At 40.4% G+C, this 24,578-nt stretch overlaps 1 protein-coding gene across 1 annotated transcript; it reads left to right on the top strand.

Annotated features, from left to right (window-relative positions):
• Positions 1 to 340: 340 nt before the first annotated feature.
• LOC310994978 (dynein regulatory complex subunit 7-like) lies at positions 341 to 15,465 on the top strand (the record flags this gene model as incomplete). The annotated part of the gene is made up of 16 exons (XM_083983908.1): positions 341 to 432; positions 1,844 to 2,003; positions 3,021 to 3,146; positions 3,946 to 4,140; positions 5,071 to 5,208; positions 5,867 to 6,107; positions 6,200 to 6,258; positions 7,082 to 7,151; positions 7,359 to 7,487; positions 7,579 to 7,707; positions 7,829 to 8,043; positions 9,871 to 10,062; positions 11,064 to 11,177; positions 12,893 to 13,096; positions 14,281 to 14,420; positions 15,375 to 15,465. 16 exons carry the CDS (start codon positions 341 to 343, stop codon positions 15,463 to 15,465), a joined length of 2,295 nt encoding a protein of 764 aa, XP_083840034.1.
• Between the last annotated feature and the right edge of the window lie 9,113 nt (positions 15,466 to 24,578).

A 24,578-nucleotide genomic window follows, 5' to 3' on the forward strand; every position in this document is an offset into this window, starting at 1 on the left:
GAGTTCAGAGGAGTCGAATAAAATGAAATTAAAAAAAAAATAAAAATAAAATAAAATGAAGTGTTGAGCTGAGATTAGTTGAGTCAAACTCTGACAGTAGCTAGATCCAGTCATCTTCACTAAAAACACTATTCATAATTGTGTCTTTAACTATTTGCATAATGTTACTATAATGTTATTTTAAATTATTCATGATTTTAAGTAGCCTGTAGCATCATAACTGCATTTCTGATGTTAAAAACAAATCAAACTGTTTGAAAATCGGTCAAAAACGGAGTAAATTGTGGTTATTTTAGTAGCAACATGCTCCATCTGATGAAGCTAGGCTGATTGAGCCAAGATGGCGGCCGTGTGGTGGCGACGCCGTGTCATTGGGCCACAGCAGCGTCAGGTGACTGCCACAGCCAAACCTGAGGAGAACTTCGACGTGAAGTAGCTACAGAAAGAACAGATGATGATGTTTTTATGTTAACTGAGTGAGTTACCAACCGCTAACAACCTTTACATTTACGCCACTGTGTGTTTGTTGGTTTTGTTTTTGCCGCTGCTTGAAACGTTGTGTTACGTCATGACGTTCCGCTGTTACCATGGATGCGCTACAGCTTACAAGGCGCTGCAAACCAATTCAATTCAGAGAGAGTGGGTGAGTAAAACAGACTTTCATAAACAATATACAACTTTTTAACTTAACTAAACCGTTTATTCTGGTGACGTTTGGACTCTGGACATTGTACAGTTTACAACAATACAACAATACCCCGGTTTTACTCCTGCTCGTTGTCATAGTTACAAACTAATCATAGACAACCCTTTCAGGTAAGGCTGCTTTATTTATATAGCGCATTTCATACCAACCAAGGGGCAACTCAATGTGCTTTACATAAATACAAAACATGGAAGATAAAAACATACCATTTTAAAACTCTAAATAGGGGGGAAAAAAGAAAGAAAAAAAGGGGGAAACATTAAACACAATTAAAAGCAAGAAAAAAGGGAAAGAAAGTATAATAAAAACTAGAAAAATAGAGCATAAAATATGAGTTTGCAGCATGAAATATTGATTTGTATTAAAACAATTAAGATGACTAAGATTTAAAGGTTATTTAAAAGAGCTCAACATGGAAAGAGAAATGTATTTAACCTGGATTTAACATGCTTAGAGTTGGGGCAGAGTTATAAAAAACATAAAAGAGAATCTATAAGTGGCTTAGAAATATAGTGTCACTGTTGTATATAGAGATGACAGTTGTATACGTGAACGTATTTTCCTGACTCGTTGTTCTGTGACTTAACTTCAGCTGCATGTAGCGACCACATCGACTACTGTTCAACAAGATGCCGAAGAAACCCAGATGTGTTACGACAGCAGAGGATCACAGTGAGCTGGACGAGGATCTCAGTGGCGTTCATATCTCAGAGCCGCCACCAGTGTGAGCAATGACATCCTCCACATAATGTATTCCCCTACAGATTACTGACTACATGCCCTAAAATGTAATCTGTAATGTATTTGGATTACGCAGGAAAATAATGTATTCTGAATACTTAGTACTGGATTACTTACTGTACTTTAGAAAACGATCTCATATAGGTTTGTAGCGCCACATTATGTAATAAGGTAATACATTTAACCTCATGATGTAATGACAACACATTTTGTAATAAGTTGTTACATAATGCATCAAATTATAACCTTTTGTTTCATAAAAAAAATGCAACAACAAATGCATTTTGTAATAATTTGGTGCATTTATGTAACAACTTATTACAAAATGTGGCAACGTTTATTAGGCTACAAATTGCGTTCAAGAATTTTATTACAAAATGTGGCATGTTTCTCCAGCCTGAGCTTTGAGGTGGTCTACCCTGAGTCCTACACGTCCAACGGTCCCGACGAGGACCGACTGGTGGAAACCGCAGAAAACTTCCAGCGTCAGTTTTCCCTCCTGTTTCCCGACCGCAAGCCGCTGCTGCTGTGTCCCGTCAACGAGTGTGGTGTCGAGGTAACGCAGAAACTCCAGCTGAGCTTCAACTCTTCCAGTGTGTCTCTGTCTTGGTGACATGTTGTGATGATTTAGGACGGGTAGCCTAAAGTTTAAACAGATGTTGCATAAAAACATCCAGCTGCAGCTGTGGTCCTATTGCTCAATGCGGCAGTGAGTGACCTTCTGTTTTTCTATGGTGCAGAAATGTATCATGTTTTATAACAAGGTATTTATTAATAGACCCAACAAAGTTAAGATGTCCAGTATTTAGTGAAAGTGACTTGAAGATGTATTATCTAAACTTTATTTCTCTCTGATGACCCCTCAGATTTATCACATGAGCCTTTTAGGGGCCCGACCCCCAGGTTGGAAACCAGTGGACTAAACTATCCAAGTGTATGAATGATAAAGTTAAAACCAGATCAATAACACAGGATCAATGACAGGATACTTTACTTTTTACTTTTAATGTAGCTACATTTTTCCTGCAGTAGGCTATTTTTACTCAAGTTGTATTATCATTGCTATATTTTAATTTTATTGTATTGGTAGCCTACTTTTACTTAGGTCAAGAATACAGTATATAGACACTAACACAGTAAATGTAAAAGTACTGATCAATGTATAAATATCAGTGACAGATAGAGGTTTTATAAACTCATAGCAATGAACGTGCAGGATGACTAACAGCTGCGGTGACATGTTGTGATGAGGACGGGTAGGCTATAGTTTAAAACAGATGTGCATAAAAACATCCAGATGCAGCTATGGTCCTATTGCTCAGTGCGGCAGTGAGTGAATGAGTCTTCATGTTGACGGTAAATATTAAATTCAATGGAGCAGACTTACTGGCTTCGCTGTGTGTTAATGACTTCAGTAGAAACACAGCTCGTTATCAGTGAGGGGAAGTTGTGCAGTCGACTTTCATATGAAGTTCAGAACCAGAGTTTGAGCCAGAAATGAAGTCAGAGGGTGTTTCTGTCTCTGTCTATTCTTGTATAATATCAGTGTGTGTTTTGTTTTTCTGACGTTCAGAAGTTCGTGTGTACGACTCTCCGTCCCACGCTGACCGTCCACCCTGATGTCTTCGACTGGGACGGCAGCGCCTCCTTCGTGGCCAACTTCCTGTCTCTGGAGCTCTTAGAGCCGCCGGGCAACCTGGTGAGAGTCCACCTGTCCTCAGTGTCTGTCAGAGAGACACAACCTCACATCCCTCAGGCCAAACTAAACAGCTTCTCATTACTAAATACTCCTCACAGTGAAAGTGGTTCTTAGTGACTTTAGACACTTTTCAATCAAGTGTTTGATATAAAACATAAAATCTGAATCAGAATGACTTTATTGATCCCAGGAGGGAAATGTTTCTTTCTTCTGAGAAAAAGCAATACACAATACACCACACTATGAAATACACTTATGTTGGTGTTTAAGTGGTGTGTCATGACAGGACTTTTGGACTACAGATCCCATGATGCTTTGCCATAGATTTCTTGGTTTAGTTTATGTCAATACATGAAACACAACACAGTCGCAAGAAGAAGGATGTGAACGAAACTTTTCTTAGTTTTCTGCATTTATTGGTGATCCGATCTACATCTAAGTCACAAGTATGAATAAACACAATGTGCTTAAACTAATACCACACAAACAGTTATAATATTTCATGTCTTTATTGAACATTTCCATTAAACATTCACAGTGCAGGTGGAAGAAGTGACTGAACCCTTAGATTTAATAAGTGGTTGAAACTCAACCAAACGTTTCCTGTAGCTGCAGGTCAGAACTGATCAACACTCAGGATTCTGGTCCAGGCTGTTGGTTTCTAGTCCTGCAGCCGTTCGGTCCAGGACTTCCCTGGAGTTGCCTGTAGTTCTTATGTCTTGTGTCCACGTTCACTAATATAATAAACACACACACATGCACCTTCCAGATCCTGACAGTGTGTGTTTTTCTCTCCCAGCCCAGGTTCCTGTTCTCCTCCACGTCGGTGCTGCAGAGTCAGAGAGCCACGTGTTTTGAGTTTGCCACCCTGCTGTGCAGCCTGCTGCTGGGCTCCGGCTTCAACGCCTACTGCGTCAGCGGCTACGCCGACAAGGACGTGTGTCTGCGCGACCACAGCCACCAGGACTGTCCTGCGCTGGACTCCCAGATCCAGGTAGGAGGTCGCTGCAAAGTACAATTTAATTTCCTAGTCTCTACTTGTGTGCAGTTTGGAGGTGTTTGAAAAGATCAGGATTAGTGATGTATCAGAAATGTAACGTTACATTGTGGGCGCATAGAAATATACAGTTGACCAGTGCTAGTGGAGTTTTTCAAACGTCTACTGCTCAGGCATACTTTCACCTAGAGACTTCATTTAAACTTTAAACAGTAGACACAAGTCTTGTGTATTAGTTTATGAATCCACATTTTGATAGGTCATATAGTTTTCGATAATCCCCTGATCAATGACCATGATGATTTTTGACATCTTGAGATTATAATGGGTGTGTATTGCACGGAATGTTGGGTGACATCATCAGTTAGAGTGGGAGAAAGCCCAGAAAAATTCCTGATTTTTTTCTCTTTCCACACTCCTCCTGAACACAATTTACACTCTACACACATGATTTTTTTTCCAAATTTGTAGACAAACTTGTTCTTTCTCTCACCATGTGCTCAAAATATCGGAGAGACTTACAGAATTTGAATTGTCAGCCTCTGAGTGCGGCCACGTCTGTCTCTGCTCCTCATTGACTCCAATACAAAGATTTTCTGAGAGAAGCAGAACGGACCCCTGTTTTAAACTCACAAGTGTCTCCAAAATATTTACCGTAGAAACACCAAAATCACACCACATCGTTCAGGAAGTCCTTACAGCGATGATGATCTGTGTTTTGTTCTGATAGGAGCTACCGTTTTGTCAGAATAAGCCTAAATGTGAGACCAGTGCAGAGGCAGAAAATCGCTCTTTTTCTCCACGTTTCTGTCTGCCTCAGCCTGGGGGGCCCCTATCGTCATTGGCAACCACCTCAAGTTGCCGTGGTAACCTCTGAGCCTCAGAGGAAATGTTCTAGTATTAAATGTGTTGTGTTTTCCTGTACAGACTGTGATGTTGGACCAGGAGGCTCTGGAGAATAAATACCTACAGAGACGCGACTGGGATTACGAGTTCAAGAGTCAGTTTCTGGTGCGGCGAGAGGAAGCGAAGGCCGCACTGCTGGAGAAAGAAAAACAGCAGAAGGTAATGTTGTAACACCTACACAGTTCTACAAAGTGGGAACAAAGCTTAAATGTTGTTTTGATTATAATCTTGTTTTATCGTGAAAGTCTGAGCCAAAAGGATTGAATTGACTTTCATATGTAATGAAGGAAACGATGAATGTTCATTGATCAGAATAAACACTGCTGAATTTAGTGTGAAACAAGTCATACATTGGCTAATTGATGATAATAATAATAACTTTATTTATATAGCACCTTTAAAAACACACATTTTTAAAGTGCTGCACAAAACAACATAAAAGAGACAAGTCACAAATGCCATAAACCGTAAAAGATGAAGCGCCCAAGCATTACAACAACACAAGAACCCAACAACAAACTGAGACCACTGGGACTCAGATTAAAGTGCAGGATGCAGTTAATCAGATAAAACAAATAAAAGGAGGGTATGCATGATGAAAACAAATAAAATGAGATACAATAAGATAAGAAAGATGGGATAAAAGAGTTAAAACAGAAGAAGGTGTAAGAACATCTGAGTAAAACTGTGAGATAGAATAGATGATGATAATAAAAAAGGTTGCTATAATAAATAATATGTAACCAAAGCCCAGTGAGCAGCAGCAGTTTCCTCTGGTGTAGAGATTAAAGCCTCCTGTGTCTACTGTGTCCTGTAGGAGACTGAGCGGCGGCTGGCCGACCCGCTGCGGGGGCTGAGGGTCCACTGCTGGGTGCTGGTGTTGACGGGGAGCAACTGTGTCGAGGAGAACTTCTTCATCGAGCCTCTGACCGGGCTCAGCTACGACACCGGACACCACTACTTCCTGGGCATCGAGAGCGTGTGGAACCACCGCAACTACTACGTCAACATGCAGGACTGCAGCGGCGGCTGCACGGTGAGTCCACGACACCGCAGATGTAATATAATATAATATATGTTGTTTTAGTCTAAATCAAGAGACGATGGATACTCTCTCTCTCTGTGTAGGACATGGTGTATGACCTGGAAGATTTAAACATGTGGGAGCCGGTCTTGTTGCAGCTGGACCGAACGATCCAAGACACTGAGGTGTGTATGTGTGTGTGTACTGTATATAGCTCACCTTATCATCATCACCTTGTGTAGCAGCTACGGTCTCAAAGTAAGACTCAGCTGGGACCAAGGTTATTATCGTTAACAAAAACGAACAAAATGACGAAAACTAGAATTGAAAAAACATTTTTGTTAACTGAAAAAAATAAAAACTATAATTAAAAGAAAAAACTATTTCATTTTTCATTCATTTCCATTTTCATTTTTCGATTCTTGATTTTTTGGCACTGTTTAGGGTTATTGCCATCATATCTGGTAAAAGGTCATCATTTTTCTCCCAACTAGCCCAACTCAAAAAAGTCACACTCCTAACTGAAGTGTCCACGGGAAAAAACGCCTCCTTCTCCTCTGATGATCAATACCAAATATTCAATTAATTTCAGACTTTTAACCCCTTAAATGCCAGTATATAGGGTCCTGTGACAAAAAATGGCAAAAAAAAGCACACAAAAAGGGGGATATTTTCAATATACTGAATGTAAACTGGATTTGTAGGGTGGGGATTTTACCAGTCATTGATTAGTGACACACTTGATTTGGATGGATTTTTTTTAGTTTTTTATCCAATCCCAGATTCCAAACTTTACTCACACTGTTACCAGAAGAGGACAAAAGTGTCCACGGAAAAAACGCCATAAAAATAGTACACATGAATGTTTTTCCAGTTTTTTTGCATAGATCTTCTATTGTACTTCTCCTCTGATGATCCATACCAAATATTCAATTTATTTCAGATTTTTAACCCCATAAACCATTGCCACCAATCGTCATATTGACATTGTGTTGTTGTTTGTTGCAGGTGGAGAAGAAGCAGCGGGGTCATAAGATGCCGCGGTCCTGGGTCGGTGACATCATCATCTCAGAGAAAGGTACTGAAACTCCACACACAGGTTTTCTCCACTAATGCTGGATGTTGCTATTCAAACTAGAGACACTCTTGTTAAAGTTTGTATGTGTTCTTTCGTCTATAAATGAACGAGTGACACCCAGACACAAACATATAAAACACCACGATGAGTCTGAATCAAGCCGAGTGAAAACAGCAACAGAGCTTGTGCCTCTCCTCTCTCTCTCAGACCTGGAGACCTGCTGGCCTGGAGGACACAGGCTGACCCGGTACAAAGAGGCCGAGCTGCAGAGGTTCGCTCCGTACCTGAGGCCAGATGGTCTGGTCACACGGCTCACTACGTACAAAGACCCAGAATGTGAGCGATGAAAAGACTCTCTGATTTCCTAGCCATATAAAACATGGAGGAAACCTGATGAAACCTGTGCATGTGTGTGTGTGTGTTGAAGACTCTGAGGTGGTCCTGGTGAAGGAGTGGTATCGACACAGGAACGACCACATGGAGGAGAGGGAGGTCAACGAGGTCGACGGCTTCACCACAGAACGCTTCAACCGCAACAGGAGCTCCCACCTCGTATGTGAGTCACACTTCACTTCAAAGATCACAACTGATAAAACGACAGTAGATTTGGAGTAAAACACCAAATCCTGCAGGTTGTCTTGACCTCTGACCTCCAACACTGTTCTTCTCTCTCTCAGCTCACCGGTACCAGAGCCTCAGCGCCGACTCGGTGCACGACCTGGAGTTCCGCTTCGGCCGCGTGGACGGGCTGGTGCGGCGGGTGGTGTCGCCGGGCGAGATGACGGACGTGTACGGCGGCCGACCCGACAAGCTCTACTACCGACACGTCGTTTTCAACCCACCGGACCCGAATCCAGGGAAATACCAGAGCAGAGAGCAGCAGGTGTTCAAGGTAGATGATGTCAACAGGGAGTTAAGAGACTGATGGAACCTCAATGTTTCTGGTTTTACTGTAGGTGCGTTTCCATCAGCTGTTTAGATGCATCGAGATGTATCGCATCGGAAAATGATGATGGAAACGCCGTGATTCAAATTAAAATCCCCTGATTCGCACAAACTGAAATACGCTCGCTATGGCCGGGTTTTGGTTGATTCGAATGGGATGGAAACAGCTGTATGCGAATTAAGTGTGACGTAGCGCAAGTGTGGTTCACCCCATCTGCTCCCGTGTTGCAGTTCACTCACAAGACAACATCAGGGTTTCCGCTGTCACACAACAATTAATTAATTGTGGCGCATCGCCACGGCAAAATAAAAGCCCCCACACACCTTAATTTTGCACAGTTCTTCATAGTTCCTCCTCAGTAAAAACCAAACTTATCAACCAGCGAATCCAGTGTTTATCATTAATAAAGTCTGTGGCGACTCTCTCTCTCTCTCTCTCCCACACACACACGGTCGCGTTATGACGGTAATAAACATATGCGCTAAATCGTGCTAATGTTTTCAAATCAGACCGTCAGTCTGGGGGGGGGGGGGGGTGCAAAGTCCGTAGATGGAAACACACATGATTCAAATCACTTTGGATGGAAACATGGCTTGTGTCTCCATGGTGATGAGAGCTGCTACTGAGGCTTCGGCTCTGGTTTCGTAGACCAGGCGCACTTTGCAAGTTTTCCTAACCCACCTTTAAATGCGCTGTGGCGAGGTGCACTGCAGAGACAGCGACGCCAGACAGCCAAACCTCCTCCCAGGAGGAAACTGATGCTTTGTTCCAGGAGGTCCAATCTCACAGTGGCAGAATATATGGTAACACAACCAGACCTCTACGGACTGATGAAGCAACGCTCGCGGATGAAAACGGCAAAATATTTCATCGGATGTGCCTTTCGTTTAGACGGCAACAGCGTTTTGGGGGCTTGAAAACGAAAAAAAGTGAAACCACCCTCCAGAGTGGAAATCTTAAAAACGAAAAAATCAAGAAGAAGAAGAAGAAGAAGAAGAGGAAAACATTCTGGGTTGTACACAGGCGTGCGGATGTGGTGGTGTTGTGTGTTGTGTGTCACACTGCCACTCGGCGCCTGGCGTGCATACAACATTCAATTCCACAGACTTTTGCGTCTCCGTATGCACGCAGATTTCCACCCCAAAAACGCTCGTCTAAACGCGAAATAAAAAGTGATGTAAACGTAACCCGAGAGGAGGTTACTAATATCGTTAATCAGGTTTGTCCTGATGCACTGAGAACCGTTGTCCAGTGTAAAAAACAAACAAAAAACACAATTTTTCCACTAATAAAGACGCTCACATTTAGGAAGCTAAATCTAAACCCTGTGTAAGGGGGTGAATTTTCTGAGATGAGCCGAATATGTACTCCCTACCTATCTATCTAGTTTAGTTTATTTGATCTTGTGCACAAATTATTTACAGTAGAGCATCGATCACAATCAATGGACCTTCAATAAAACATTCCTTAGTTCAAACTTCATTAAATATAAATATTACATAGATCCAAAAGGTGCAGGCTGAAGCTCTCCAGCTTATTAATTTCAGTTAAACCATTAGAGCTCTTCATGGTTTCAGTGTAACAGAAAGACGCAGATGTCTTATTTTCTTCTTAACTCTTGTTTGTAGTTGGCTGAGAGAGATGATAGATAGTTTGTTTTTCCTTAGTTTGCGCCGGACAAAATTATAGCCCATGGAGATTTGTTTTCTGTCTAACTTTGTTTTGTATTCAAATGTGTGTGTGTGTTTATTTGTGTATTTGTGCAAACACAAGGTGGTGGAGTGTTACGAAAGGGACCGATCCAAAACGGGCTTTGAGGACTTGGCGAAGCGAGAGTTCTGCACGACGGCGGGACGGATCGAGATGACGCAGCACCTGGAGGACCACAGACCCGTCTGCACCAAGATGACCTTCATCAAGCCGGAGGAGCTGAGGACCAAACCGGACGTCCTGCACAGCGCCCAGGTGACATGCACTAGCCTTTGTTTTAATATGCACTCACATGTATTGCATCTCTGAAGCACATTGAGTTTATGCTTGCCATATGAAATGTGCTATATAAATAAATTGACATTAACAGGTACCGACCGCCAGCACAGAGCACAGACCTAATATAACACAATAACATTAGCTTATTACATTATGATGAAACCATTTGTGTGTCTATGTGTATGTGTGTGTGTGTGTGTGTGTGTGTGTGTGTGTGGTGGGGTGGGGTGAAGGTGTGTCCGTGTGTGAAAATGTTCAGAAAAGAGCGGCTGGAGGAACTAATGAAGGAGCTGAAGGAGGACGAGAAGGAGGTGATAACAGAGATCTTCATGTCGAAGTCAGAGGTGAGGATGTTCAGACATTCACCCAAAACTCTCATTTCCTCCGTATCCGTAACAAATCGTAAAAGTAGGATTTACATTAACAATCTATGTAGTTTTACAGTCCAAGTCTTTAAAGGCCGTTTCCTCAGAAAGAGTTGTTCAGACTCAGACTCTGAGCTAGAAATCTCCACTTCAGCAGCACTTACAGACACCAAACCTTCCACTTTGATCCCTTTCTATATTCTGAAGGTTTTTACAGAGGGGATTGTTGATATATCATTCACAGCCTCATTTATACAACATTTTATTACTAAAAACATGGAGACATTAGATTATTTAAGGACTGGTGACAGTATTTTCTCATTTACAGAGTGATAAAAAGAGATATCCAAAATCCTCTCTGTAAAAACTTCTGACTCTAATATGTCAATTAAATAAAACAAGAATTTTGAAAGTAGCTTTATCCATTGTTCACATTTCTGTTCTGGAAATATGTGCAAATTAGCGCATATTTAATTAGATATTGCTTCCTTTACATATTTTGGTGCAAAACCTCGTGAAGGTTTTGTTTGTGAAGCAAAGACGGTTGGATGTTAAGTTGCTACATAAATGAAATAAACTTTAAACGTTTTTCCATGTTTCCTGTGTGAGCAGGTGATCGGCATCGTGGTTAAGGAGAGAGAGCAATACCAGCAGAACTTCACTCTGTTCCTGTCCTCAGGTGACACTGCAGGAGCTGCCAAGGCCGCTGGCCGCCAGGAAGACATGGTAATACACACACACACACACACACACACACACACACACACACACACACACACACACACACACACACACACACACACACACACACACACAGACTACATAGTGCATATAACGTGCTTGTATCAGTGGGATGATAACTTTAGAATAATATTACTCAAGTAAAAGTCAAAAGTAGCCATCCAACTATTTACTTGAGCAAGAAAAAGAAAGTACTTGGGGGAAAAAAGTACTGAGTAACTGCTGAGTAACCTCTGATTAGATCGCACATTGGATCGATAAAAAGAACGAAGTAGCGAGCAGAACGTAGCTCTGTACCGCTTCTCCTTCACAGATATACTCCAGTAAAAGTAAAAAGTATGCTGCATTAAAACTACTTTTACAAGTACAGTTTATCCAAAAAGTTACCGGTAGTCAAGTAAATGTAAGGGAGTAAATATAGCGCGTTACTACCACCTCTGGCTTTATACCAACAACAGTTAACCTCGCTACCTGTTTTTAGTGTTTTGTTTGTTTTTATTCTGTCTTATGCTTCTTTTTTTAATGTTTTGTCTTTATGTAAAGCACATTGAGTTGCCTTGGTATGAAATGCGCTATAAAGATGCCTTGCCTTGCCTTGCCTATTGATCTGAGTCGGACCATGTAACAGGTCTGTAACTCGGTCCCAGAGGATCAATTATTGATCCTCTGGGACCGAACCGAAGAACTAATAATCTGGTACCGATTATTAGTTCTTATCTTCTATCTTAACATCTGATTTACAAACTCATTTGAACAAACTAGGAAACACTGAGGAAAAACCCGTTTTACATGGATAGTGGGAGTCTTCTCAGATTATATCAAAACTATTTCCCCTTCACACTGCGACTGAAGAAAATGGTGAAAAAGCTGCAAGAATCTCTCCCTGTATTTACACCATTCATAATTTACGACTAAACAATCGAAAAGCCGGCATGTAGTGTACGTATCGTTAACGAAAACGAACGAAATGACGAAAACTAGAATTGAAAAAATTGTGCTGTGTTCACTTTATGCTACTTTATGTTAAATACAATAGGCTACAACATGTGAGGTAGGCTACTGTAAGCCTATTGTTACTTTACTGTACTGGTATGTAAAAAAAACTGCAGTAACTGAACACATTTGTTAAATGGTATCTTTTGAGTTTTATTACACAATACTTGCTCTGATCTTTTTGAATCATTCAACTAACAAATAACCCAAAGTATGAAAAAACTAAAACTAATAAAAACTAAACTAAAACTAAGCGTTTAGAAAAAAAAATTAAAACTAACTAAAACTAGCAAACCTGCTCTACAAACTAATTAAAACTAACTGAATTAGAGGAAAAAGAAGTCAAAACTAAATAAAACTAAACTATAATTAAAAATCCAAAACTAGGGGCGGTGCGTGGCGCAGTGGGTAGAGCGGCCGTCCCATGTAGAGGCTACAGTCCTCGCCGCAGGCGTCCCCGGTTCGAATCCCGCGTCGGGCAGACCTTTCCTGCGTGTCATTCCCCCTCTCTCTGCCTCCCCATTTCCTGTCTATCTCTACTGTCATCACTATCGAATAAAGGCAAAAAGCCGAAAAAATATACTTAAAAAAAAAAAAAAATCCAAAACTATTATAACCTTGGTGTGAACAAATGGTTTGCAGAAGTCTGGATGAGCAGGTCAGTGAAGTGTGTTCACCTGAACCAGACACTTGTTTCTGCGCTGCAGGAGGAGGAGCAGCGTCTGGCCGAGGAGGAGCAGAGCTTCCTAGAGGAGAGGGAGGCGGACATCCTGTCGACGCTCCAGATCCAGCTGGACAAGTCCGACTCTCTGAGCCCCGAAGACGCCCTGCAGCTGCAGCAGAACTGTCTCACCATCTTCAAACAGAAGCTGGAGGAGCACTTTGACCTGGTGCAGGAATCCCTCAGAAAGGTAGAGCACCCAGAGTTTCAGTTCAGTTTAGTTTAGTTGCACAATTGTAGTTGTAATTGTAATCAACAATATAAATGACATAAAAAACAAAACATGTGCAGGTGAGGTAGAAACCGACTCTGGGCTCATCTTTAAAGGGATACGCCAACATTTTTTTTTCATGTCTTGCCTCACTCCCGAGTCCATGACCAGCAGATAGACACCATCCTTTCGACTGTGTGTGCAGTAACAAGGGAGATAGAGCCGTATCGCCGTAATTAGCTTAGCTCAAACACTGGAAGTGTATGGGTAGTGTTAGCCTGCCTCCACCTAAAGTCGCTAATTAGCTTAGCTCAAACACTGGAAGTGTATGGGTAGTGTTAGCCTGCCTCCACCTAAAGTCGCTAATTAGCTTAGCTCAAACACTGGAAGTGTATGGGTAGTGTTAGCCTGCCTCCACCTAAAGTCGCTAATTAGCTTAGCTCAAACACTGGAAGTGTATAGGTAGTGTTAGCCTGCCTCCTACCCGAGCCGAAATCAGCAGTCAGAAGCTGATTTCATTTTAGCTCTAAACTCTGTAAATATTTCACTTTATCCACATTTCAAACATGTTTAGGTGAGAAAGTAGCCGTTTAGATCAGCAGTGTGTCGTTCATTTGTCTAAATACCAGCTGTTTACAATTTTGTTTGGACAAATTCGGCGCTACTCAAGCTAGCCGTTGTGACCAACGCACTTCCGGTTACTTTCACAAAATAAAACACCCGTTGCCCTTTACATACAGAAAACCATGAGGATAGAATTTGTGCTTTTACTTTGAAACAGGAAGCTAACCTACCCTCGATGTAGCTAGCTTGAACCAAAATAAAGCGTCTTTGCTTGAACCCTCCGTTTTGACCGATCTCAGGCAAAATGAAGTAAAATGAACAACAAATTGTGTGTTATTGACATTTTATTGCCACTAGTTTGAAAGAAGACATGTTTAGGAAGCAAAATATCACAAAATGGCATTTTCCGGGGGATGCTGTCTCGCCTAAAAGTACAAGTCTCTTCATGAGGATGTGACGTAACCTGCTGTTTCACCTCTGTCCCCAACGTTTCAACATTTTTTCCAAGGCGAGATGCTTCATGCATGTCTAGTGTTTGTTTATGTATGTAGACATGTGCTCGGCTGTTACCTGAACGGACACACACCTCTGTGTTTTAGGAGACAGACGACCTGGAGGAGAAGCAGCAGTGGTACCAGACTACCACCGTGGAGAAGACGAGGAGGCTCGAGGCCGAGTTCAAGGACTTCTGCTCCAAGAAAGAGCTGTGGATACAAGAAACGCAGAAACGGCTCCACATGTACTCACACACACACACACACAGCAGAGCAACACCACCAGCAGAACAACAGTAGCTGAGTTTCCATCCAAATGTATCGAATTTAAAAGCGGATTTTGTGAAAATGCGCAAAAAGCAAATGCAAATTTATGCCCGTTTCCATTCATTAGGGTTTTGCGATTAGGAGGAGTGCACCATGAGATTACGTCATAAGAGAGCGTGAATGTATCCAACAGTTGACACTCAGCTGACACTCAACATCATGGACAATTTACGTACTTTCCGGACTATAGACGCACCTGTATAAGCCGCACCAGCTACATTTTAAAAGAAAATACTGTACATATATAGGCCGCACTTGAATATAAGCCGCAGGTTTTCATGTTGTAACATGAGATATTTACACAGAAAGACAGTCGGGAACTGTGACAGTCTGTTGTGGTTACGCTCCTCTCCTACATGTGCATTTGTTGACAACAAAGCTGGCGAAAACTCAATAAATGGAGCGGTGGATAATGTTACATAACATAACGATGTTACGGCGTGTGATTGTGTCGTCTTAACCGTCATGAACAAAAGATTACAGGTTACGGAGTGCGTTTGTGTTGCAGGGTGCAGAGACGAGAGCTGGGAGACCGGGGCGTCATTCTCCATTAGTTTGAACGTCGCTGGGTGAAGTCCAGCAGCACTTCACCCACAAACTCTGCCTCAATTCACATAATCTGTTTCCATAACAAAAAGTCGCATTTTCATTTTATCGATACGCTGACAAATCCACCCCCCCCCCCAAAGCGTAAAAACTTTTATGCGCATTTACTGCCTTTTTTTTTGAATTTCTGGCGTTTCCAGTCAAGTGTTTATTCGCAATTTTTGAAAATGCGAATAAAAAAAGGTGGATGGAAACGCAACTAGTGACTCAAAACTGATGTAATCTGATTACTCATGTGCACCTGTGTGTGTTTGTGTTTGTTCCAGATTCACGAAGGCAGCCGCTCAGAAACACCACGAAGTCGAGCAGAAGCTGAGACGAGTCCCTCGACTGGCCAACTTCCTGTGGAGCCAGTGAATGAATTTCACACACTCACATATTCACATACGTCTTTATAAATTAATAATAAATAGTTTGTAGAGAGAATAACTGCAGTGATGCTCTTTCATCTGGACCCAGATGTAGACACAGACAAAAAAAACTGGTGCGGAATTTATGATTATAACAGATGTATTTTATAGAAATTATCTATCTATTTTTGTCCAACCAAGCCAAACATTGCATGAGCGCTTGCTGCTCTCCCTTCATATACAGTATATGATCAATATCTGATTAACTTTCACATATTTGTCATAAGTTTGATGTTGTAAAGTGTTGTGCGTTTGAACTCTGAAGTGCAGCCCCACACCGCTGCTTCTCCTATTTCTTTGTTAATAAAACTAAACTAACAGGAGCTTCAGACGACCTGTGAACAAACTGAACGTCAACTTGACTCTCTGGAGACTTTGTATTAGGCCTACAGCTCCGTTTACAAACATGTGAAAAACTCTGCTGGAAACCTCAGATAAAAAAATATCTGTTCCAAGATTGCAAAGAGTGTCGGTGTCATGCGAAGAGTCAAGCATATTTACTTTCACTATATTATGCTTTTGTTTTTCCTTATTTGAACTACTGCGTGGAGGTCTGGGGCAACACATACAACACCAATTAGCATCCATTGATCATTTTACATAAAAGAAGGATCCGTATTATCGTTTGCAATGAAAAGCACAATGAACATAACATACCAATGATCTGTTCTTGAGGGCAGCTGTTATTTTACTGTGAAAATGAAACTACTTAATACTTTTACATTTGGTAATAATGAAAGTGCAGCTGGATGACGGAGCTGCGATGGGACTCAGACCAACGACTTCACGCGTCACGTCCTCTTGTTTGTTGCAGCAGGTGGAGTTTAGTCACCAGAGGAAGACGGTGGACATTAACGTCCAATAACAACAGGACATTTCTCTCTTATCAGGGAGTTCCTCCACTCTGAGTCAACAGCTCTTTAGTGTGATGTGACTGACTGCAGCTTATTACAGTGAATCAGCTCTGATGTGGTGCCGCCAACTCAATCAACAGTTAAATAAATCCTAACATGGACAAAGCTGCAGCTCCCAAACACACAGCTGATCTGAATCCTGGTGTTCATATCATATAAATGTGGACTTTTATGTGCAGATTTAATTTAAAAAAGTGGTTCTATAAACTCAACTGGGAGTTTTGTGGCATCATTAATCCTAAATAAACAATTAGGACACAAGATGGACGTTATCGGTCACAGCAGCGCAGATAAACATCTGGGCAGGAAAAATTCAAGTAGTAATGTCACGACCTCTGACACAAAGAGCAAGTGAGTCAGTGTCGACTCACAGAGCACTTTGTGTTGTGTTGAAAACGGCAAAGACCTGAGGAATGAAGTCAGAAACCAGCTGAAACTGGAACTTAAAGTCAGACAGGAGCTAACATTTAGAGCTTAAAGGACAATTATTCCTGGTAAATTCAACCTGGGGCTCTAGTTTCTAATATTTTAGGACGTCAGATCAGTTCAAACCCAAACATACACTGAGGGGTTTGTTCACGGCTCTGGACTATTAATATAGTTAAATCCAAGTAGTGACTTTTTCTTTTAGAGGGGCGGGCGGTGCATATTAGATATTATCTGTTTCCTCTGCTCACAGGAGTTTACAGATGTTAACAGATGTGTTAGTCACCTAAACACTAACAAAACATATTAAATGTCATAAATGCTCAATATGCATGGCAAAAACTCAAAATCTTTCCAAGAATATTTGTCTTATTTCTTGTCAAAATGGGTAATTTCTATTCAAACTAATCTCTTTCCACTTAAAACAAGACTCGTCACCTAAAAATGAACTTGTTTTTAGATCATTTTCACTTGTTTCAAACTAATTTTCACTTAAAATAAGTAGAAAAATCTGCCAGTGAAAGAAAAACTTGCTCCACTATCAGATTTTTCTACTTATTTCAAGTGAAAATATGTTTGAAAAAAGTAAAAAGTGTCTAAAAACAAGCTACTTTTTCTTATTTTAGGTATAATGAGATTTGTTTTGACTAGAAATGACATTTTGACTAGAAATAAGATAAATATTCTTGGTAAGACATTTGAGTTTTTGCAGTGTGGAGACTTGAAGTGAGGTGACACAGTTTCAGCGTCCAGATGTTTTTTCCACCAGGATGAAGCTGCTGAATGTGTGTGTGTGTACGTAGACAATCATTGACCCACTTCACTTGTTCTACACAGGACAGGACACACACACACACGTCTGCACATGTCACTGAACATGGAGGTCAATGTGTGTGTCCGTGTGTCCTGAGGCCAGTCGTCCTGTTTACAGACGACCTTCCAGATCAGTGTGTGTGTGTGTGTGTGTTAATGTTAATGTAAATTACAGGTCATAATAACAGACGTGGAGCTGCAGCCTCCACAGGGGGCGCTGCTGGAGATGAGGGTTTTACAGCGGAGTGTCCCTTTAATAATTCCTCTCAGTCCGTCCCGTGGACTTGTTTTGATTTCCGGAGTGGTTTTCCCGCCGTATCTCTCTCTGCCATCGGCTCATTTCCTGTAACAGCAGCGTTTCCTGTCTCTGTGCAGCTCAATCACTGAGATAACGACACTGAAACGCCACCGAGCTGCTCCAACTGCTGCTTCTAACTGCTGCTTTAAATCTAAATCTGCTGCTCTCTGCTGGTTTCTCTTTCTCTTCCTGGTCCTGGTCCTGGTCTTGGTCCTGGTCTTGGTCCTGGTCCTGGTCCTGGTCCCGGTCCTGGTCCTGGTCTTGGTCCTTTTCCTGGTCTTGGTCTTGGTCCTGGTCCTGGTCCTGGTCCTGGTCCTGGTCCTGGTCCACGTCTTCTCCATCCTCCTTGTGTCTCTCTGTGTCCTACTCTCTGCCCTTCACCCACGTCTTATTGTGAAGTTTTAGTTTAGTTTAGTTTAGTTTCCTATCACTTGTTGATATGCAATACATTTCTTGACTTGACTTGTTTAGTTTAGCCTAGTTAGTTTAGTTTAGTTTAGCTTAGCTTAGCTTAGCTTAGCTTAGTTTAGTTTAGTTGGTTTAGTTTAGTTAGTTTAGCTTAGCTTAGCTTAGTTTAGTTTAGGTTAGGTTAGTTTAGTTTAGCTTAGGTTAGTTTAGCTTAGTTTAGTTTAGTTGGTTTAGCTTAGTTTAGTTTAGGTTAGGTTAGTTTAGTTTAGCTTAGGTTAGTTTAGTTTAGTTGGTTTAGTTTAGTTTAGTTTAGTTTAGCTTAGGTTAGTTTAGTTTAGCTTAGGTTAATTTAGTTAGTTTTGTTTAGCTTTGTTTAGTTTAGCTTAGGTTAGTTTAGCTCAGTTTTGTTTAGCTTAGGTTAGTTTAGCTTAGGTTAGTTTAGTTTAGCTTAGTTTAGTTTAGTTTAGCTTAGTTTGGTTTAGCTTAGTTTAGTTTATCTTAGTTTAGCTTAGCTTAGTATCCTATAGTTTAGTTTAGCTTATCTTAGTTTAGTTTAGCTTAGCTTAGCTTAGCTTAGCTTAGCTTAGTTTAGCTTAGTTTAGTTCATTTGATCTTTTGCACAAATTATTTCCAGCCAAGCATCAATCACAATCCTTCAATAATACATAGTTCAACTTAGTTCATAAATGTTACATAGATCAAAAAGGTGCAGGCTGAAGCTCTCCAGTTTTATGAGTGCCCCGACCCTTTAATTCATAATTTCAGTTAAACCATTGGAGCTCTTCATGGTTTCAGTGTAGCCTAACAGAAGTTTCTTGAGGGCAGAGGTCAGAGGTCAATAAACATTTGTGTGATTTGACAGATGAAGAATCACCTCGGCGCTACGTTATCTCCTCCTCTGGGAGTCGATCGGCCCCGACTCTCTGACCCAGATACTTCCTCCTCCTCCTCAGAGCTGCATGGGAACGACTCAACCTGCTGCTCATTCCCACACGCAATTAAGCACAATTCTTTGATTTGATTATAGCTACACTGCAAAAACTCAAAATCTTACCAAGAATATTTGTCTTATTTTTAGTCAAAATGTAATTTCTAGTCAAAACAAATCTCATTATACCTAAAATAAGACTCATCACATTGAAAAAGTAGCTTGTTTTTAGACACTTTTTACTTCTTTCAAGCAGATTTTCACTTGAAATAATCTGATAGTGGAGCAAGTTTTTCTTCCTTATTACAAGCACACACAAAAAACTTGCTTTCACTGGCAGATTTTTCTACTTATTTCAAGTGGAAATTTGTTTGAAACAAGTGAAAATGATCTAAAAACAAGTTCATTTTTAGGTGCTGAATCTTATTTCAAGTGGAAAGAGATGAGTTTAGACCAGAAATGAGACATTTTGACAAGAAATAAGACAGATATTCTTGGAAAGATTTTGAGTTTTTGCAGTGTAGCCTATATTTTTTTTCTTATTCCTGCAGAACAAATAAAAACATTTTCCCTCCTCCTCCCCTTCTCTCCTCCTTCACCTCCCCTGCTCCCATTGTTCCCGACCCAGAGCAGCAGAGAGGAGGCCGCATGGTTCAGAACAATGAGCGCTTCCTCCCGTGCGGTTGCGTGCTCGGTTGGCGGCGATGGAGGAGTCGATGTGGAGGAGCTCGTTTTGGTCGTCGGCCATTGTACGGCGCTGTGAGCTGTGGCCTTCCTGCCTCAGCCGGTTGTTTCCCAGCTGAAGTCATTGTGTGACCCTGAGCTGCATCTCTGTCTGTGGGCAGGAAACACACACACACACACACACACACACACACACACACACACACACACACACACACACACACACACACACACACACACACACACACACACACACACACACACACACACACACACACACACACACACACTTTATGTATTTTCTCATACATGTTCCTCAAACACTGACTTCTAGACATTATGATTATGTGCAGCTATAATGTTGAATGTACACACTGCAAAAACTCAAAATCTTTCCAAGAATATTTGTCTTTTTTCTTGTCAAAATGTCTCATTTCTAGTCAAAACTAATCTCTTTCCACTTAAAATAAGACTCATCACCTAAAAATCAACTTGTTTTTAGATCATTTTCACTTGTTTCAATCAAATTTTCACTTGAAATAAGTAGAAAAATCTGCCAGTGAAGCAAGTTTTCTTTGCTTGTAATAAGGAAGAAAAACTTGCTCCACTATCAGATTTTTCTACTTATTTCAAGTGAAAATCAGCTTGAAAGAAGTAAAAAGTGTCTAAAAACAAGCTAATTTTTTATGTTATGAGTCTTATTTTAAGTATAATTTGATTTTTTTGGACTAGAAATGACATTTTGACTAGAAATAAGACAAATATTCTTGGTAAGATTTTGAGGTTTTGCAGTGTAGCCTACTATTTACACACTGTGATAGTTTCCAAAAATGCAAACTTTTGCATGATGATATTGTATGTGGAAGTGGATGGATAATTAAATGTGCTGCTAACGATGCTGTGACTCACTGACAAGCGTTTGCTTCATCTTGTGCAAATGAAGAGACTGCAGGTGGAGCAGCAGGAGCTTCCTAAAGTCACTTTATTATCCTGAAAATGTGAATCAGATTGTGTCAAACATCTGGACTCAGTTATTCATCTCGTCTCTAAAGCTCCAGTTGTGACAGTTGCTCTGCTGCTCTGTAGGTCACAGTGATCCTGGAGGTGGTGGTGGTGGTGGTGGTGGGGGCACGGGGGTCACTCATTGACTGACCCCCCTTACCACCACCATGCAGCAGGAAACAGTTGGTCACGGCCCCCCACCCCCCGCCTCCCAGTCCCAGTCTCTCATCATTGTTCCCCTGCTGCCCCCCCCCAGGTAGCCCCCACTCTCTCTGTCGTCCTGGTAACAATAATAATCACATTTACTACTGTAGCTATCCAGGGTCAGTCAATGACCTCATCATTACAGCGCTGTGAAAAAGTACCCCCCCCTAATTCTACTTGTTTGCTGCTGATCCATTAGTAACACAAGCATGAACATTATTACTTTATATTACTTTGTTTCGTCTCATTGATTTGTCTATTTACTGTTTTGTTGTTACTTTTTGTTGTTGTGTGTTTGTTTGTTTGTGTTGTCTATTATTGTTATATGTACAGTAGGATCCCCTTGAAGACGAGAGAGCATATCTCAAGGAGTTGCTCTCCTACAAACATAAAATGCAGTTTTTAAACGACGATTTCATTGATTAAGGCAAAAAAAAAGCAACCTAAAAAGTAATTGTCCTCTTGTTAAATCATAAACTAACTGATGATAAACCACTTCTTCTTTTTTAAAGCTGAGTTCAATTTCACTCTCCACATTCGCAATAGAAGCTGTTTGACAAAGTGAAGGAGGCTGATAGATCAAGAACAGCAACATATCATGCTACAATCAAAATACATGTAATAAAAGATTAAAAAAATAAAACAAAATCATTGACACCTGTCAGTCTGGAAAGTGTTACAGAGACATTTATCTAAAGCTCTGGGACTCCAGTGCAGCACGTGTTGTTTGATGATCTTAAACATTTAAGTGCGACAAATATGCAAAAACAAAAAAGTAAGAAAACAGGAAAGGTGTAAATACAACACAGACACTTTAGTTTATTTTTCAAACTTTTATTGTGAAAGAGCTGCAAACCTTCCATCTTTCTGCTCATAGTTTTACTACAGTGAATGATCGTGTCTTCCTGTTGTTCAGCTGTAATAATGTTTGACCTGCAGCCTTTTTCCACTGCTGTGAATGAGTGAAATAAAGTGAGTTTAATGACTTTAACGTGTCGACTGTTCGTTCATTACACACGATGAAGATAAATGTTATGAGGTGGGTTTCCACTTGTACCTGCTGCTCCATGTTTACAGAAACACTCAGAGTTTTATTTATTTCCTCTTCTTCCCTCTCAGTTTCCGTTCGTTCCCCCACACGCTCCTTTATATCCAGGAAGCATTAAGAGTTTCACTGCTGCCTGTTCATATCATAAAATGACACGTGTAAGTATAAAGACGTATAGATTCACAGACAAACGTCATTATGTTATGTGTGTTTTCACTTGACTGACTGGTCGTCTATATAATATGTTTGTCAGCTGCTTCTATTCTGGGGTGGCACTGGCATCTCACACAGAGTCGCACAATGCTGCATTGTTGCTGCAGCTTTTTCTTAAAAACACTGAGTTCCTACCAGGATGTGTGTGTTCAGATGTGAGGGCACAGAGCACAGTGTGTGTGTGTGTGAGAGTAAATAAATAAAGCTTTCATCTCCACACCAGCAGATGAAACAGGATTATTTTTCTTACACCAATGTAGCCTAAATGTAGAGCCAGTCCTCTGTGTTCACACCATCAACCTCTCACAGTGATAAAAATAGATTTACTGGATTTAAACTTAACTTTTTAAATTGAATTTGTGTTGATTTGCATGTTTTTAACTGCTGAGAGTGCAAAACTGAATTTCGTTGGGAAAGAAACTACAAAAGAAAAACATCCTCATGCCAAAATGTGTATATATGTATGTGATATTAAAGCTCCATACAATCTAAAAATAGATGTGTATGTTAAATCTCAGACAGTTTAGGTAAAAAAAGATGATGCAACTAGATGAAAATATGGCCGTAAAGAAACAAAACAACCCAAAGGAACAAGAAACTGACAGAAATTGATCCAAAATGGACAAAAATACACAGAATTATCCACAAAGACACGAAGAACAGTCAGAAAATATTCAATAAGACTCAGAAAATGAGCACAAATAGATGATTTACCCACAAAAAAGTCAGTTTTTTATTCTTATTTTGTAGGATTTCCCCCATTTGAACATTTTTAATAGAACAGAAGTCTATGTTTGAGGAGAGAAGGGTCTGAGAGAAACACAATTTGGATTCTCTTTATGTCCCGTACATACTGTGGAATTGACAATAAAGCTGACTTTGACTTTGACTTTGAGGAACTGGATGTTATATTTTATTGTGAATTCTCTTTCTTTCTTTCTTTCTTTCTTTCTTTCTTTCTTTCTTTCTTTCTTTCTTTCTTTCTGTTATTTTTATTGTAGACCTTTTTTTTTATATTGAAAATGAATCATTTCCAGAATATCAAGGCATATTAACAAGTATGGACACCTCTCAGCAGGGCACCTTTAAGGGTGAAAACTAAAATTATGTAAATAATATATAGAAATAATATAATAACATAAATGTAACTAATAATAAAAGGAATTCAAATAAAATAGAGATAATAGCCTAAATGAAAGTTAATGCATCTCTTTAGGGTCCGTGAGTATTTCCAGTGTTCGGATGCTGAAGGAGAAACCTGAATGTTTCTGTCCATCAGTCTCAAAGCTCCGAGTCTGAGGTGGTTTATTATTTTATTGTGAATTCTCCTGCCCAGCCTGTTGTAGTTTACTTCCTGTCTCTCTCTCTGTGTCTCTCTGGCCGCTGGCGCCACCTGCCGGTCGCTGCGGGGACTGCAGCTGCTCTGATGAAACCGGACAGGTGGTTCTGGTTCTGGATCAGTTCCTGCTGGGATCTAGCTGAGACTCTGTTTTTTTTTTATCAGAAACTTTATTAAGTCAACATGGTGCAATACAAATCAATACACTAACAAAAACACCGCCAGTGGGGTTTCAACAATACAGAGACAAGCTTTCATAGCCTACAAAAACATTGTAAAGTGTACATATTCAAAGTTTTTATAGCTTTCATGTTGATGGATTTTTTTAATAGACTTAATATATTGTTTGGCTTCATTTTCAAAGATAAGAAAGAGTGGTTTTTGAATATGCCATTTGGCTAACTGTATAATAGGACTGATGATATAGCCTATTGTTTTTCTTTTGCAGGTGGATTGTCAGTGAAGCAAAACAATATAGGCTACATTATGTTCAAAGCACAGTGGAAAAATGAGGTTCAATAGAAAAAGAAATCAGGTTGCAAATAATTTGGTTGAGAAAGGGCAAGACCAAAATAAAAGAAAAAAAAAAACATCTTCAGGGTGTCCTACACAGAAAGAGCAGATTAATCTAGGCCTATATCTTTTTTTTTATCGTTTAAAAAAAAAAAAAAAAAAAGGTAAATCTGTGAATTATTTTAAAAGATAGGCTACTTATTTTACCTTATTATTACTTTAATTAAATATCTAGCAGGTGAGACTCTGTTCCCGCTGCTGGAGCTTCTT

This window comes from Trachurus trachurus (assembly GCF_905171665.1).
Source record: "Trachurus trachurus genome assembly, chromosome: 12".
In the NCBI taxonomy this organism is placed as follows: domain Eukaryota; kingdom Metazoa; phylum Chordata; class Actinopteri; order Carangiformes; family Carangidae; genus Trachurus; species Trachurus trachurus.